This window comes from Falco rusticolus, chromosome 15, assembly GCF_015220075.1.
Source record: "Falco rusticolus isolate bFalRus1 chromosome 15, bFalRus1.pri, whole genome shotgun sequence".
NCBI lineage: Eukaryota > Metazoa > Chordata > Aves > Falconiformes > Falconidae > Falco > Falco rusticolus.
This window is the reverse complement of record NC_051201.1, coordinates 294,764-310,745: the sequence shown is the minus strand read 5'-3', so window position 1 is coordinate 310,745 and position 15,982 is coordinate 294,764. Positions and strand designations below refer to the sequence as shown.

At 56.2% G+C, this 15,982-nt stretch overlaps 2 protein-coding genes across 7 annotated transcripts; both read right to left on the bottom strand.

Moving 5' to 3' along the window:
- Positions 1-1,913: 1,913 nt before the first annotated feature.
- Positions 1,914-6,201, bottom strand: DHODH (dihydroorotate dehydrogenase (quinone)). 4 transcript variants are annotated; one of them, XM_037409549.1, is made up of 9 exons: positions 6,151-6,176; positions 5,437-5,631; positions 4,932-5,131; positions 4,656-4,738; positions 3,927-4,114; positions 3,344-3,457; positions 2,841-2,994; positions 2,609-2,768; positions 1,914-2,492 (listed from the first exon to the last, which is right to left on the bottom strand). In XM_037409549.1, the coding sequence occupies exons 1-9, from the start codon at positions 6,166-6,168 to the stop codon at positions 2,438-2,440; spliced, it is 1,167 nt and encodes a 388-aa protein (XP_037265446.1). In that variant the 5' UTR covers positions 6,169-6,176; the 3' UTR covers positions 1,914-2,437. The 4 variants fall into 4 exon arrangements, with proteins under 4 accessions (XP_037265446.1, XP_037265450.1, XP_037265449.1 ...); XM_037409553.1 differs by having other exon boundaries at positions 2,609-2,994; XM_037409552.1 differs by lacking the exon at positions 5,437-5,631 and having other exon boundaries at positions 2,609-2,994; positions 6,151-6,201.
- Positions 6,202-7,174: 973 nt separating this feature from the next.
- IST1 (IST1 factor associated with ESCRT-III) lies at positions 7,175-15,901 on the bottom strand. Of its 3 annotated transcripts, XM_037409555.1 has the most exons (11): positions 15,680-15,901; positions 13,717-13,816; positions 12,868-13,048; positions 12,515-12,602; positions 12,094-12,177; positions 11,601-11,711; positions 11,019-11,225; positions 9,892-9,984; positions 8,839-8,981; positions 8,690-8,735; positions 7,408-7,521 (listed from the first exon to the last, which is right to left on the bottom strand). In XM_037409555.1, the coding sequence occupies exons 2-10, from the start codon at positions 13,802-13,804 to the stop codon at positions 8,693-8,695; spliced, it is 1,038 nt and encodes a 345-aa protein (XP_037265452.1). In that variant the 5' UTR covers positions 13,805-13,816; positions 15,680-15,901; the 3' UTR covers positions 7,408-7,521; positions 8,690-8,692. The 3 variants fall into 3 exon arrangements, with proteins under 3 accessions (XP_037265451.1, XP_037265453.1, XP_037265452.1); XM_037409554.1 differs by lacking the exon at positions 8,839-8,981 and having other exon boundaries at positions 7,175-7,521; XM_037409556.1 differs by lacking the exons at positions 8,839-8,981; positions 12,868-13,048 and having other exon boundaries at positions 7,175-7,521; positions 15,634-15,711.
- Between the last annotated feature and the right edge of the window lie 81 nt (positions 15,902-15,982).

Genomic DNA, 15,982 nt, shown 5'->3' with positions numbered 1-15,982 from the left:
GCCAAGCCGGCCACTTCCCACCAGTACCCGCCCATTTCCCACTCCGCGGGCTCCAGCCCCATGCCCTGGCAGCCCCCGCACCCTTGGGAGCGGGTTGTTTGTCAGCAGAGGCAAGGGCCCAGCCCAGCCTTATGGGAACTTGTAGTGGTAATCGCTGGCCGGTGCCCAGCTGGACACAACTGACCAGCAGCAAGGGCAGAGCACAGCAGCCTGCTCCAATGAGCCTGGTCTGCTTCCAGCGGAGTGCAACCAAGGGGCAGTATGGAGGGGAGGAGACGGGCACCCACTTTTGTACCTACCCCAGAGTGCCAGTGTTGCAATAACATCACCCCAAAACCACCTGGAGCACACGGGCTAGACCCTGCCCTGAGCCACTGAAGGGACCTGCTGGGGGGTCTCACCAGCACCCTTCCCGCCCCTCAGACACACCAGTCCTTCAGACTCTGGAGGGACCTCTATGTTTGGTCCCAGATGCTCCAGAAAAGGATTTTCCTGTGCTGTGCAAGCTTCTTCCCACCTCACGGGGCATCTATGCCCCTAACCAATGCAGGGGTTGACATCTCTGCCACAGCACCAGTCATACTCATGCACCCACTTGAAATGCAGGCGGCTAGAGTCCAGCAGAGGATGCATCAGGGCTTGGCAGCTCTGACCCACGAACCATGGCAGCACTTAGAAAGGTGCTGTGGCATTTGACAGGAGGCTTAGGATATAGCACTGTCCCAATGCAGCAGGCTCGTCCCTCCACAAGAGACTGCCATGCCCTGGCAGTGGGGAAAAAGCAACACGGGACTGCGCTTCGGTGTCCACCTGGCAGCCTCGGGGTTAGCTCGGGCAAAGGGACTGCCTGCAAGGTGTGGGAAGCTGCCCCAGCCTGCCCATGGGGCACAGATTGCAGCCCATGGGGCACAGATTGCAGCCCATGGGGCACAGATTGCAGCCCATGTGCTGGGCTGTGGCAGCACAGGGCCATGCTCGAGGCCAGTGCCACCAGCCACTGCCATGGCAGTGCAAGGCACTGAATGTCTCCAAGCCACAGTCACAAATTAGCTGCAGAGCATGCACAAGAGTGCTGTGGGACAAGAGGAAATTCAAGCTCATGCTCCCACAGGCATGACAGCCATCTTCAGACTGGGACAGCAAGGGCCTTGCCAGCCCCCTCCAGAGAAAGCACACCGGAACCTTGGCCAATGGAGCAGGTTGCATCCCTGTCAGAGCAGCAGTAAGCACCAACTCTCCAAAGCAGCTGCAGCTGCACGGTACTTAGTTACTGGCTGGGGTTAAGCCACAATAGCAGAGAATCTAGGGAACGAAGAGGCTGCTGTAGGGGCTGCAGAAGCAGGGGAACAGGCAGGCAACAGCCCCAATGTGAGCTGAGAGCCCGGTGAGCTGTCCCGCTCCTCCTGTAAACACGTTTGGTGAAGTGCTGTGATGCAATCCTGTTCTGCAGGGTGGGTTGCGAGAGGCTGCAGAGGGAACATCGTGTCCAGGTCAAGCCATGTTGCTCAAGAAAAGCCCGAGATGACTGCAGGAAGCCCAGGGTGAGGCAGAAGTCAACAATGGAGGCCCCAAAACCAAAGTCAACAGCCTCCAAAAGTGTGAACAAACCGGGCCTTTCTGTAACAAGTGACAGGGCGTATTGGCAGCAGTCTCCAAACATCTCTGTACCAGCAGCAAAGGGAGGAAACGGTGCCCAGCACATCCCAAGAGCCCAGCCTCAGGCAGAGGTCTCTGCAAGGGGGGACCCTGGTGAGCTTTGTGTGGATCCATCCCAGAGCCCAGCTACTCTGTGGCTTCCACCACTGGGAAAAAATGCACTAACCAGGAACCACATAGAGCTGATCCCACTCAGCTGAGGAGAGCCAGGCTGTGTCCCTCTGACCCAAAGGGTGTCCCCAGAGCAGCACGCAGGACCAGGTGAGCCAAACATTTATTGACACTGGGGCAGGACCCAGAGCCTGCAGGTTTGTTACAGGACCATGAGTGGAGAAGGGAAGAGAGCAGATCCTCCTGGGGAGGCTGCAGGGTCCCTGGCTTGGGGGTCCCATGGGCCTGGGCAGCAGCACCAGGGAAGGGGTGCCCCTCCATGGGGATGTACTACAGCAGGAGCCAGGGCACAGGACTGCCTACAGTAGCACACAAGGCTGTCCCCTCGGGGCCTTCCTCACTGCCCAGCAGAGCCTTATGCAACCCAGTGCTGGTTTCTGCTGCAGAGCCCAGCCCATAGGAAAGCCAAAATATGGCCCTGGGCAGCGGCACTAGCATGAAGGCCCCCTCCCCAGCCCACCACCAATGCAACCCAATTCATCCATCACTGACCCTTTGCAGGGGCTGGGACCAGGCCCTCGGCTCAGTTCCAGCCTGTACAGCACTGGAATCAACAGACCAGTCCCTGCTTGGCCATGGCTCCTCCTGGCTAGACTCTGGCTCTGCAGTGTCACCACCGGTGATCTGCTCCGACTGCCTCCATGACATTCTTGAATCCCTGCTTCCTAATCAGGGCCCACGTGTGTCAGCAGGGCCCGCAGTGCCACTGCTGGTGCACCAGCACATTGCTGCCCAGGGCCACCCAGGGACTCCCTGGGAAGGTGCCTGGCCCCTCACTCACCTCAGCAGCTCCTCCAGTTCCCGCTTCACCATCCCCACCACCAGCGGCCCGTGGTACACGAGTGCTGTGTACATCTGCACAAGCGAGGCTCCAGCACGGATCTTCTCCAGGGCATCATGACCACTGCTGACCCCCCCCACCCCGATGATGGGCACCTGGCCTGTGGGCAGGCACAGGGTCAGGACAGCATGGGTGACGCCAGCATATGCCCCAAGCCCTGCTTTGCCCCTACCTTGGGTGAGGGAGTACATCTCCCTGATGGTTTGTGTGGAGAGCTCCCGCAGGGGCTTTCCGCTGAGGCCCCCAGGCTCTGTGCGCTGCCTGCTCCGGAGGGTGCTGGGGCGGCTCACGGTGGTGTTGCTGACAATCAGCCCGTCCACACCTAGCTGAGGGGTCAGTAGCAGGACAGAGCTGCCACAAGCCACCCCCAACTCATCGCCAGGCTGCCAGATCAGGACCCCCCCAGCACATGCCCCAGCAAAATGTGCAGAGACAAAGCAGCTGCCCCTCACTGCCCGGACCACCCCCAGGGTCTGGGTGACACACACGAGCCCTCGCAGACTCAAGAGCTACCCGGGACACCATCCCTATGGCAGCCAGGGAGCTGCCAGTCTGCCCATCCCTTCAGAGGGAGACTTTCCAGGAGCGCGGCGGTCCTGCCCCCACGCTGTGCGAGGTGAGGCAGGAGGCCCACCAGCCCAGCTCCGTGCCAGGCTCCCCTGCCCGCCTCTTCACCTCGCAGACAACGCTCGCTATGTCCTGCTTGTCCCGCATGGTGAGGTCAGGGGCAATCTTCACCAGCACAGCCGGCTTGTGCTCACAGGGAAGCGTGTCCCTCTCTGCCAGTACCTGTGGGGGACATTTAGGGGCACAGAGCGGCAGTGGTGGTGAGGGAACAGCTCCTGCTCCGGACTGGCCACCCACAGGTGGCACAGGAACAGGCCCTGCTCTCCCTACATGGCACTACCACTGGGACAGGCACTCTACGGCACAGGGCATGGGGCATGCGACCCACGCAGGACCATGGTGACTGCCAATGCCACGGGGTGGGTAGCTGGCTGCCCCCTTGCAGGAGCTGAGTGGAGGGTAATGCCTCACTGCTCATATGCCCTTTGCTGGAGCACTGTGACCCAGTGAACGCCATATCAGCAGCTGCTCAGGGGACATCTCGGTAGCTCTGCCTGCTGCTGCAGGGAGCCACCACGCTCCTCCCTGTGCTGGGGCAAACGCAGTGGCTGGAGCAGAGCAAGCGCTGCCCCGGGACAGCATGCATCCAGTGCTGTAGCTGTGGGCCAGGCTGGCTGTGAGGGCCACTCACCTTGGTCAGCAGGTCCCGCAGCTCAGTCTTGCCCTGCAGGTCCCGCAGCCCTGGGGTGTTTGGGCTGGACACATTCACAACCAGGTAGTCAGCCAAAGGGCCCAGCATCCGGACCCCAGCCACGTAGTCAGCTGTGGCATCGGTAGAGCTTTTGTTCTTGCCCAGGTTGACTCCAAGGGGCATCCCCGCTGCAACACAGACACAGCTGAATGAGGGCAGGAGGGCCAACTACCACCTGAGGGGCCAGAGCGACCAACAAGGGAGGCTCCAGGACCAGCTAAAAGCAAGACGGGGATATGCAGCCCACGTGTTTCACGGGTTGGGCCTGGGACCATCCTGCAGCCATAGAGGCATGACCACAGCTGCCCCAGTAAGCACCCTGCAGCACTGCAGCCTCCAGCCTGGCTGCCCACTAGAAGTTACCCTTGGAAACCACCCAGATGGGGCCCTGTTGGCTCCAGCTAGTCTCAGCAGACATGTCCTGCCCAAAGCAGCAAGCACAGCCTCCATCACAGAGAAAATAGCAGAGAAAGGTGCCTGGGCCACAGTCCCAGGTGGGGAGATTACAGCCCCAAAAGGCTTCCTGCTGTCTGAGCACAGCTCGCTCTGGCCAGGGCCCTCCTGTGCCTGGACGCTGGCATTACACACCCTTCCTGGCCTACAGCTACCTGGCAGCCCCTAAACCCACCCTGCAGACCCCAAGAGCAAAGGCTTAGAAGCTTGTCTCACCACCAGTGAGCCTGAGCTGTGTCTCCTGGCGGGCCCGCAGCCTGCGCTCCACTGCAGCGTGCCCATGGCTGTTGAACCCATACCTGCTTCAAAACAGACAAGGCTCGGGGCCGGGCCGGTGTCCACAAGCCCTGACCAGGACACACGAGTGACACGAGACAAACACACGGTTTCTGCAGCTCTGCTCAGCACATGCCACCGCAGCCCAGACCACCGAGCCGGGACCACCCAAATGAGCCCCCCCCCCCCCAGTCTCTGGGACACCGCAGACCCCACCTGTTAATGATTGCCTCGTCCTCTGCCAGCCGGAAGACCCTGGGTCTGGGGTTGCCCTCCTGGGGCTGGGGTGTGACCGTCCCCACTTCCACGAAGCCAAACCCAATCTTGTACAGTCCATCCACGGCCTCGCCCTGCTTGTCGAAGCCAGCCGCCAGGCCCACCGGGTTGCGGAACCGCTGCCCGAGGACTCGCACCTCCTGCGGGGCCGGGGCTGGGTCAGCATCGGCAGCCGGGAGGGCCAGAGCCCACCGACCCCTGGAGCAGCCCCGGCCTCCTCCCCTCCCTCTGCCCCGCAGGGTGTCCTCATTGGGTGCCTGTCCCCCAGGGGACCCACGACTCCTGCCGGGGCCATCCCCCGGGCCACCCCAAGAGCCCAGCCGGGCCGCACTGGGTCCCCCTGGGACTCCCCCCCCCGCCCCGTAATCCCCCCGCCAGCTCCCCCCGACCCCCTGTAATCCCCCCGCCAGCTCCCCCACCCCCATCTTCCCCCGCAGAGCCGCACCAGCGCGGGGCCGTCAGGGCGGTCGGTCGGCAGCAGCCCCAGGGCGGCGGCGCGCAGGGCCAGCCCGTGGGCGGCCTCGGGAGGAAGAGCGCGGAGCGCAGGCATCACCGCCGCGTACAGCCCCTCGTCACCCGCCGCCAGCGCCGAGCCCAGCAGCAGCCCGCAGCCTCCCAGCGCCAGCGCCCGCAGCCGCCCCTGCGCCAGGGCGTCAGTAGCGGCCTCCTACCCTGTACCGGCCGGCCCCCATCCCGCATCCCCTACCGCAGCGGCCTCCTACCCTGTACCGGCCGGCCCCCATCCCGCATCCCCTACCGCAGCGGCCTCCTACCCTGTACCGGCCGGCCCCCATCCCGCATCCCCTACCGCAGCGGCCTCCTACCCTGTACCGGCCGGCCCCCATCCCGCATCCCCTACCGCAGCGGCTCCCTACCCTGTACCGGCCGGCCCCCATCCCGCATCCCCTACCGCAGCGGCTCCCTACCCTGTACCGGCCCCGCCCGCATCTCCTACCGCGGCGGCCCCCCAATCCCACACCGGTACCCCGCCCCAGCACTGCCCCCCATCCCATACCGCTTCCCGTCCGCTCCTCGTTACCGGTAGCGGCCCCCGCCCCGCCCGCACCCCATACCGAGAACCGCCCCTCATATCCATCCCATCCCGCTACCCCATCTCGTCCCAGCCCCCCCGCCGCCCCGGGGCCCGCCGGCCGCTCACGCGCAGCGGCGTCGCCATCCCCTCAGCCCGCCACGCGGAGCACTTCCGGGAACCCGCCCCGCAGACTGGCGGAAGCCGCGCAGCCCCACCACTAAGAGCGCAGCAGAGGCGGGACGTGGAGCCGGCCCGGGCCAATCGCGCAGCGGCGGGCAGGCACGGAGCTCACTGCGCCGCCCGGCCCGCGCCCCCGCCCTGCAGGATACCGCCACGGCCCGCACCGGCGGCGGGGAGGGCGCTGCTGCGGTGCTGGGATCCCCCGACCACAAGCATCCCGCAGGCCACAGCTGCTCACGAACCCAGGCTTTATTAGGGACCAACCCCGAAGATACAAATCAACCGAAAACTCCGCTGAGGAGTTGTGCGAGTTACTACAGACAGCGCACGCAGAGGAGAGCCGGCCGCACACCACCATCTGGGGTAAGCAACATCGGTGCCTCGACCTCAGCTCTGAGCCAGAAGGCCGGTGGCATGCGCTGTGCCACTCCGCTAGCCCACCACCCGGCCAGCTCGCGCTCCCAGTGCTGCCATCCTGTGAACGGGGAACAGAATCCGGCCAGGAACGTGGGAGCCATGGGGAGCCCCAAGAGTCCGGTGGGAGTGAAAGAGGACATCAGATGACCTGCAGCCAGATGCAGCAGGAGCCAGGGAGATGGCAGAAGTGCCAGCATCCTGCACAGCCACAGGGCCTTATCTCCTCATAACTGCACTCCCTGCTTCAGTCCCAATTAGTTAGAACTCCTACCAAAGGGACTTAATCACCCTTGCCATCCAGGCCATAAGAGCATACAGGGGCAACTTGTGGATGCTGCTGCCCTTGGGAGCACCGGGGGAGAGGAGAAAGGGCCATCCTACCTCAGCCTTCACCTCCCTGCTCTGAGGCAGGGGGCACAGTGCCAGAACATCAAGCACAGCTTTCATGTATAGCTACCTGGAGTGACAAGGGCTGTTCCCTGCTCCAGTCTCACAAGATTCCCCCCAGTTTGCCTCCTGGAGCGACAAAGATCAGGAAAGCAGCAGCACTTGCTTTAAGTAGAGCAGGAAGACAGCTCAAAAAGAGGAGTGCATTCATTTGAGGTTAATACAGGAAACCAATTTCAAGGGGAGTCCATTTCAGAGAGGAGAAGCTGTCACAGCTCCTGCCCCTCACTCTGCAGTTACAGCCCAGTCGGTTTTATGTTTTCTTCTTTAGCTCCTCAAATCTCCGAGAAAGATCATCAAAGTCAATGTCTTCAGAGGCAGAAGAGTTGGCGCCAGTAGATGCTGTTGGCAGCGTATCTGGCACAGATGGTAATTCAGGCAGGACAAAGTTATCGAAGGTATTGGGAGCTCCAGCTTTTGGTTTAGGAGAGGCTTCTGGCTTGGGGCCAGGCCCTGTTTAGGGTAAGAGAAATACCACTTCAGCCCACCATCACCACCCTCTCATCAGGCCAAACAGAGACACACAAGAAAAAGGTCCTTCTACCAAGAAGGTAGTACCATTGGTCATGCATCTCCAACTACGCATAGTCAAGGGGGAAACCCACAACATTTCAGATGTATAAGGCTGCAAGGGGCTGCAGCAATAGCAGACCTAGACTGGTGACCCTATCCTATGGCTGCCTCAGACAGAAAATCCCCCTCTGCTGCCCACAGCCAGCTGCAGGTGGGCTGAGGCTCCCACGTGCCTATATTGACTGGACTGCAACATGGGCACTCAAAATCCCATTTTCCTCCATTCCAACACCTCCTAAAGACACACGCAGGTATCACATGCTTTCACTCAGCTGAAACGGAAGCATACAGCCAGATCCAGTGCACCCATAGGCCTACCCCAGTGCACCCATAGGCTTACCTTCCTCAGCACACATCACCAAATCCCCAGAGGACTCCATTAGTTCATTAGAAATCTTTGCTGGAGCTGGCAAGAGCTTACTTCCTTTCAAAACCCTCTCCACCCTCATCAAGTGCTAGAAATAACAAGCACTTTCAAAACACACATAGCAGAACCACACTGTACATGGCAGGAGAATTTTGTTATGACACAATTAGGATGCATAAAGCATCTCATAAGCCTTTACGCTGATGGACCAAGGAATAACTGCTATCCCTACTAGTCCTGCCCTGCTGTATGCAGCCTCAACACTGATGTTAATACAAACCTATCTACCCTCTTAGTGCTTATTTCTTTCATACTGTTGCTGCAAAACAGTATTACACTGTGTAAAAATATACTATCACTCAGAGCTGTTGCTTTCTTGTTTTATCCTGCAGCACCCTATACTTGGTCTGACCAGACAGCTTAAGCTGGAGAACCGGTATTGACTTCAAAGTCAGGCGCCAGTTCTTGAGTATCCCAGTAGAAGTCTGAATCCTCCCTGTTTTGAGAAGATACTCCCCATTTCCATCAGAGTCCTCTCTGAACTCAAATGCTGCTCTCAAGATGTGTCAAGTTCTACACATTGTTCCCTATATGGAAAGCTTCCTCCCAGGAACACTAGGATCCCAAGCTAAAAACAGCCCCTAACCACCCTAGGTTTCCCATACCTCTTGACATACTCACCAGCTACTGGCACAGAAGCGTCCTTGTCAGCATTAGGCTCATCAATCTGAAAAAGACTTTCAGTTACTACAGCTCGCTCTCCTACCAGGCACAGGATCACATAGGTGCATAGGCACTGCTCATGGGCAACAACAGCCACACCCACATACCCTGCTCCTCCCCAGGAAGGCAGACAACCCTGGCTCCCAGCACCCTCAGAAGAACATGCCTCTCTTCCCAGGAAAAGGATGTAGTGCTTCAACTCTCCTCTCTCCCTGCTCTTTAAAGCAGCTTCACTGGCCATATTCTGGAACTGGATAAACAGAGCACATCCACTAGCTGGTCTGAAACGTTTATCAAGGACTTAAGTGGGAGAAGACTGCCCTCTTCATGTAATCACAGCTACTGCTTCCTTTCTTTTATAAGGACAGGTCCTTGTAACCAGTAGCAAGGTATGAAGTGACCCCATCCCAGCTCTTGGTCCGGTGGGGACAAAGGGCCATGGCATGGTCAGCTGCACTGGTATAACTCCTCATTCCCTGCAGGCTGCAGTCAGCGGCATCTAGCCCCAACCAGCTAACAACTGCTGCATCTCCTGGACACGCAAGGCTGCTGTGCAGCTAGTACAAGGTGTTAGCATGTACAGCTGCTTCGCTATGCTCATCCCTACTCAGGATACTGCAAAAATAAGCAGCACATCACTGAAAGCATGGTCACAAACAGCAGCAACAAAGACACAGACAAGCACATAAAGAGAAAGCTCCAGCCTCTCCTTCGTTGTCCCCAAGGAGTTAAGAAAAGTCTGGGAAAGGAAGAGTCTCGAAACGTACATCATCTGGGTCAGCTAGAATTGTCATCCAGGCTAACGATGAACTAGTTCAAAAGCCATGAACAGACTGAAGGTGATACACTCTTCATGGTGTGAAAAACAAAATTTGTGGGCTATTTGCTAACTGTTTATCATAATTTTAACAATGCAGTAAAATAAGCTTTGGCTTTCTTTTGCAGACAAAGCACACAGCAGAATGAGGAACATCTCCTCACAGGTCATTCTCCCATCACATGCGCTCAGTGATTCATCATGCCCATAGGCAAGGCCAAGCACCGCTCCAAAGGTTGACAGCAGTGTGCTTAGTGAACATTTGCCTTTCCTGTGGCTACCACTGCACTCTTTTTGAGGTTTCCTCTGTTGCCCACAACAGTGTTTCAGCTCAGGCACTTACGGACTCGTAGGTTGGTGGGGTTGCCGGAATTGGTGGTGGATGGATGTTAGTGAAAGGCTGGTAGGTCCCCACTGGCAGGTCGCTGAAGTTCTCCTGTACAAAGAGATTATAGTCATGCACCAGACTACTCACCTGGGAGTCACCATGGGACACAATACAACAACTGCAGCTGTAATGGGAGTCAAGAGAAAGTAGTAGTCTAAAATAAATGCAGGCAAGTATCTGACCCGATGTAGTTTATACTGAAGACTTGAGAAACTTTTCCTAGTAAGTCACCTGGAGCAACCAGATCCAGCTACCAGAACTACGGGTTATTATGAAGAACCAGCATGATTAAACACTTCATCTTTCGAGGCACTGGAAGTACCAGGACAAAAAGGGTAATAATATCCTGCATTAAGCACACTTGAGCTATTCCTCCATGAGTGCCTCCAAGACCTATTTATTTTTTAATAAATATATATGTATTTATGCCTGTGCCAACAGCCAGCTGATGATACATGTCCCATATTTTCCACAAAACACACTGCAGCATTGCTGGGACCATATTAAGACTCCAAGCCATCCCACTGTTCTGCCACTCTCCAGTCTACACACACATCTTATCAATTACTGAATTCAAAAAACTGCTCTTTTCAGCTCCCACCTTCCACCCCCATAAATTATTTCCAAGAACCACTGACCTGGTCCCCTTCCCTTGTAGGTCTGAAGGCAAGGCACTTCCTCATTTTTCTTTGCTGTTCCCACCCCAGAAACTCACCTTATTTCCTTGACCGAATCTTGGCACACTACCAGCCTACTCATTTCAAAGTGCAGCTCCAACCCCTGGTCACAAGCCTGGCAGTCTGCTGACTGCCTCAGGAGTTAAGTCTGGACTCCGCTGTTTTCTGAAGGCAAAGAGGACTGGCTGGAGAACAGGGGTAGGAACCTCCACAGTGAAGAAGCAACATAAAGCTTCAGCTGCACTGCTAACAATTGCCATCCCACACAGCCTCACACCAACATGATGACCCTGTGACACACCAAGCTGTCAGGTACAGACACTTCCCAGTCAGCAAGCACAGGGCTAAGCAGCACAGCTGGAGTCTTCCACAGGAAAAGGCAATGCTCAAAGCAAAGGCACTTACCGGTCCCTTTGGAGGTGGATAGGAGAAGGGTGGATTTGGTGTTGGCATGGGCATAGGCATCATCACTGGCATGGGCACTATTCCATCATGACCAACCAGCGGGGCTGTAAATCCACCACCTCCTCCCCCTCCATGGCCACCCTTCTTCACATCATCCGTGAATCCCACGTCAATTAGAACTGCCTCTCCACCCGCAGGGGCTTCAGCCTGGAGAGGATGAAAGAACTCTGCTCACCCACACATCTCTATTCTGATCGCAGCGCTCTGAACACCATTTGTCACTGGACAAGATGGGACAACACAAAATGGACAGAACAGACAGCAGCTACACAATGATATTAACGGGAATCAGAAAGGGAAGCAGACTACAGCACAACTACCTAACACAACATGCTGTAGGGCTGTGGGAAGGAGCAGGGATCATGCTACACTAGATCTGTCTAGAAGATACCAAAGCACAATCACCACTAAGTTTGTTGGAATGCCACTGCCCTGTGCTCTGGAAGCCCACACAGCACAAATGGGACATTTCAGCCACTGGAACACAGAAGGAAGCTCCAGACTTGCAGGTGCCTCACTCACCATCACTACCGAGTCAGGCTCATAGGGTACGTTGTAGTTCTTGGCAATCTCGATGAGGTATCTCTCCACCAGAATCTTGGGTGGTGCCTCCACACTCAGCTTGTGCATCAGCTGGAACACAAGGGTACAGAGGCACTCAGTAGGACTGGGGGAGAGCAGTTCTGTCCCAGCCAGGGCCACACACTGCAGGGAGCACAGTGCAGCTTTGGGGAGGCCTTTTGCCCTAGCATGGCACTGCCACAGAGAAGGCTGCTGGCAACCATAGGCCAGGGCTCCATGTGCTCTGCTTCTCTCCATCCACAGCCAGCACAGCAGGGCCCCATCTGCCAGGGACCTCCCACGCTCTAATGCAGGCAGGCCCCCAGCAGCACAGCCAGCCCACCCTGCTCTGCAGTGAGCCACAGACATCAGTCACTGGTGACAGAAAAAGGGGCAGAATGCCACAGCAGGCGTGTCTGTTCTGCTAGTTCCAGCTGTTCTACCAGTTCATTACCCTGTCATTAACTGTCCCAATCTGGTTTGTCCGGCACAGCTTCCCATACTCCTTGCTGTACTTGGCACACAGCTGGTCAGCAACCTGTAGCAGGAGAGAAAACTGGGAAAATGCACACCTTCGCTTTCCCCCATCATACACTGTGCACCTGCTGCAGCCTGTACAGCTGCCCACCCACCTACCCACCTCCCTACCTCCCTCCCCAAATCATCCTCATTTCTGTCACTGAGTGTCCCAGCTGAGAAGCCTCAGCCATCCTCAGTGCTCCAGGGACACCTATGCTGGGGTCTCTGTCTGCAGGGCCCATAAAAACAGGTAATCTGCCTTAGCAACACACAGTCCCAGGCAAAGGCCTCCACCAGCTTCTGGCAGGGTCACCCCCACCCTGCACACATAATACCCCTCAAACAACCCTACTCACAATCTTCAACTCTGCCACTTCTGACTGGAGTCGTGGTGCAGCCCAAATCAGTGTGGACACTGCTTCTGCCAGGCCAGAGTCCAGCTCCCTGAGGGCAACAGAAGACAATCCTATCTCCACACCAAGCACCTAGTCTTTGCTGCCTTCCATCTCCTTAAACTTAAAGACCCCATCCTCCACGCTGGGCTCCAGAGTCTTCCCTGCCTGGGGAAGACAAGGTCTCTGAGCCCCTAGGACACCAAGACAAACACAGGTGCCCTTCTGCGCGCCAGGTGTGCCCCCAGCAGAACCCCTTCCTGGGCCCAGGGGGCCTGGACTCTCTCCCACAGCACACCCTCTAGGCCAGAGCTTACTTCATGGACTGAATCAAGCCAAAGCGGGCTAGCAGCAGATCGCAGTACAGCTCCAGGATCTCCATGGCTTCCACAAGGTAATCTTCACGGATGATGTGCTCCACACGAATCCTGGCACGCTCATCTTTTCCAGCTGCCAGATAATCTGCAATCTCCTTCCTTGCCTTCTGGGCCAGCTCAGCTATAGCACATATCCAAGGCCAGTCACGGTACTGGCAAGGGCTGCTGCCTCCATACCCACCCACAGTCCCCACCACAAACAAAGCTTCAATCTCTCTCCTTCATCGAGCCCCTGCAGCACAAGACACTCACTCAGCCATGGCTTTGTGGAGCCATTCTGTCTAGGTTTTAGCACACTAACTCACAGGAGAAAGGTGTGTGGGCTTTTAGCTGCTACAAACACTCCTCTGTCTTCAATTTCTCTGCAGAGTCAGTCAGAATCATGGATCTTATCTGTGTCTGGGCAGGGCAGGACAGCACAGCTGGGGAGAGTCTCCTACAGCACCCAGGAAGTTCCCCAATATGCTGTGACCACAGAAGGCTCAGGAAAGGCCCCTGGGGCAAACTGACATGTCCCTCCACGCAGCTCACAGCTACCACCCCATGCACCCCATAAACTGCACTCTGACATGCCTGCCAGGAAAGTGGACAGAGGCCACATTGTGGCCAGCCTGCTCCCCCAGGTACTCACGCACTGGCGCAGACTGCAAGGCCTGGGTCCAGCAAAGAAGAGCAAAAGGCTACTCCATACTCAGCCCATGAGAGCACCCAGATTCCAGAAAAACCTTCTCCTCATGTCTCCTGAGCCCCAAAAGCATCCTGGATCACACCTGCCCCTCAAATACTCACTCTTCTTCTTCTCCAGCAGTTTCAGGCGATTGATGACAAGGCGCAGGTTGACTCGCAAGCGCTCAGCCTTGAACCCAGAACCCAACATGATAAACACTTTCTGTGAGAGAAGAGGCAAAAAAGCTGTTGGTCAGAAGGACACCAGTCACTGTTTTACTCAGGAGGGGATGACAACACCACACCCCTGAATTCTCCAAACAAATACACACAGGCCTGCTGTGCATGTATGTGGTTATTTACGAGTGACTGGACCTGCAGCACTCATCGTTCCCTTTCCCACTTTACAACCCTGAATCTCACCAACAGGGAACAGAAACTTCCTGGATATTCCCATTCTGACAGACTGAATCTCAGCCCCAGAAACAGGTATAAGATGATCAAAAACTGGGACTACTCCATAAATAGCAACAGAGTTAGAAAACATGCTAACCCAAGAAGTTAAAGGCCTGGGTCTATTTAATCTAGGTAATTGACACTAGCCACTGATGTGGATACCAGAGTACAGTAAAGTTTTAAGAATGTTAGACAAAACCTGCCATCTGTTGTCTAGGAAAATGTGATTGTGCCTCAGTTCATTAAGCTGAGCTTGCTGAAATGGTATTTTGCGGTTCCATTCAGCACTAGATTTCCAAGAAGCCCAAATGAAAAAACAACTCGGATGCCACAATAAACAGCATAGCTGCTAGAAGACAGGCTTTCATTCCCTTACTTCAGGTAACGGAAATAAACCAATGCCTCAAGATGCCACCTATGACAACTATCACGCAGTCAAATCCTCTTTCTGTGATTTCATTGACAAAACCACATTTTTAAGGAAACGTGATAGTCAACTGCAAGAACCAAGCCAACTTCTGTCCTATTAATACGCAAGCTGTAAACCAGCTGTACAAACCACCCAAGGACTGTACAAGCTAAGGTTGTAACAGCTCTATCATCAGAAGGACAAAGTTGCCATTCCATATTCCCCACACTCTTCCTGCTTACTGAACACATGCTCTGGTACTTCTCCAGTCTCTCATGAGCCAATTCAACTCATTAGGCCTACAGAAAACTAATTCAGAGACATTCTTTTATTACAGCATTTTGTTACGCCAAGAACTGTTCATCAAAAAATGCTTCCTTAAGAGCTACCACATTGAAGGACCTTGGCTTGTACCTGAAGGACACTGGAGCAGACTTTTGGACAGTGACAGCATTTTGTGTATAAGAAGTGGTTCACACAAGATTTATTACTATGAAAGCTGATCTATTTACATCAATACAGTTATTTCAATGATGCACAAAATCAACCAAGCTCAAACCCCACTGCTACAGAAGTATATATGCACGACGTAAATCTGATGCCACAAAAGGTAATTTTTGCCCTTCTGTAACTGTTATGTATTTCTACAATATTAAAATAATTTTACAGTGCTGCAAGAAAGTCCCAAGCATGAGTTGCAATGTCTTTGTAAAAGTACCTATTAAATAACTGATTAACAAGCAACCTGTTTTAACAGATTAAATCAAAATACAGCCATTAAGTAGCAGCCAGCTCACCAGCCGTTCTTTTACACCCTGCTGTTAGTCCAAACAGTTTCCTTGACCCTTCTCCCCGCAGGCGGGCTGACAGCCGACACCATCCCCTGCCCGTACAGCGATCGGCCCGTCGCTGGGGCGGTGTCCAGCCGCATTAAGCGGCCGGCGAGACGCAGTTGGGCAGCTGCACAGCGGCCGGGGCCAGCCCAGGGAACGGCGCAGGACAGCTCGGTTTAGCGTCACCGGCGCCACTGGGCCCCGACGGGCCTGGGGGTGCAGATACCCTCCTCCGCTGCCATGCCCAGCGAGGTGGCGCCGAGGGACCGTTCCACAGGCCTGCCCTCCGCCCCGCCAGTGATCACCTGGAGCAAGGCACCCACCTCGCTGCCAGCCACCCACCTTCCCAGCCACCGAGCGCGGCCACCGCTGTCCCAGCCCCACTCACCGGCCGCGCAGGCTTCAGGCGCTCAAAATGGAGGATCCCTGCCGCATCACCTCACGGCGTGCGGAAGGATCTACGGTGCCGGCACTCCCCACTCCCCGTCCGGGACACGACCGAGCTGGTGCGGCAGCTGTGGCGGCAGGGCCCCGCGAATAGCCTTCCCCACCGACGTGACAGCGTCCGGGGAACGAAGCAGCGGCGGCACCGCGAGGAGAGCGGCACTGAAGAACTAAATGACTCAGCGGAGGGATCCTGTGTGTGACTATGTACAGTACCACCCCGATACGAGTCCGCTGAGGCCCGGCC

Excerpts from the sequence above, each read along its gene's own strand:
- DHODH (XM_037409553.1), bottom strand. Across the intron at positions 4,739-4,931 it reads GACGAGGCAATCATTAACAG|GTATGGGTTCAACAGCCATG; the intron begins GTGGGGTCTGCG and ends GTTTTGAAGCAG. Across the intron at positions 2,493-2,608 it reads GAACTGGAGGAGCTGCTGAG|GAAGCAGGGATTCAAGAATG; the intron begins GTGAGTGAGGGG and ends GGCCCTGATTAG.
- IST1 (XM_037409554.1), bottom strand. The coding sequence starts at position 13,804 with ATGTTGGGTTCTGGGTTCAAGGCTGAGCGCTTGCGAGTCAACCTGCGC. Across the intron at positions 12,603-12,867 it reads GGCTTGATTCAGTCCATGAA|GGAGCTGGACTCTGGCCTGG; the intron begins GTAAGCTCTGGC and ends TGTTGCCCTCAG. Across the intron at positions 8,736-9,891 it reads CCCCACCAACCTACGAGTCC|ATTGATGAGCCTAATGCTGA; the intron begins GTAAGTGCCTGA and ends AGTCTTTTTCAG.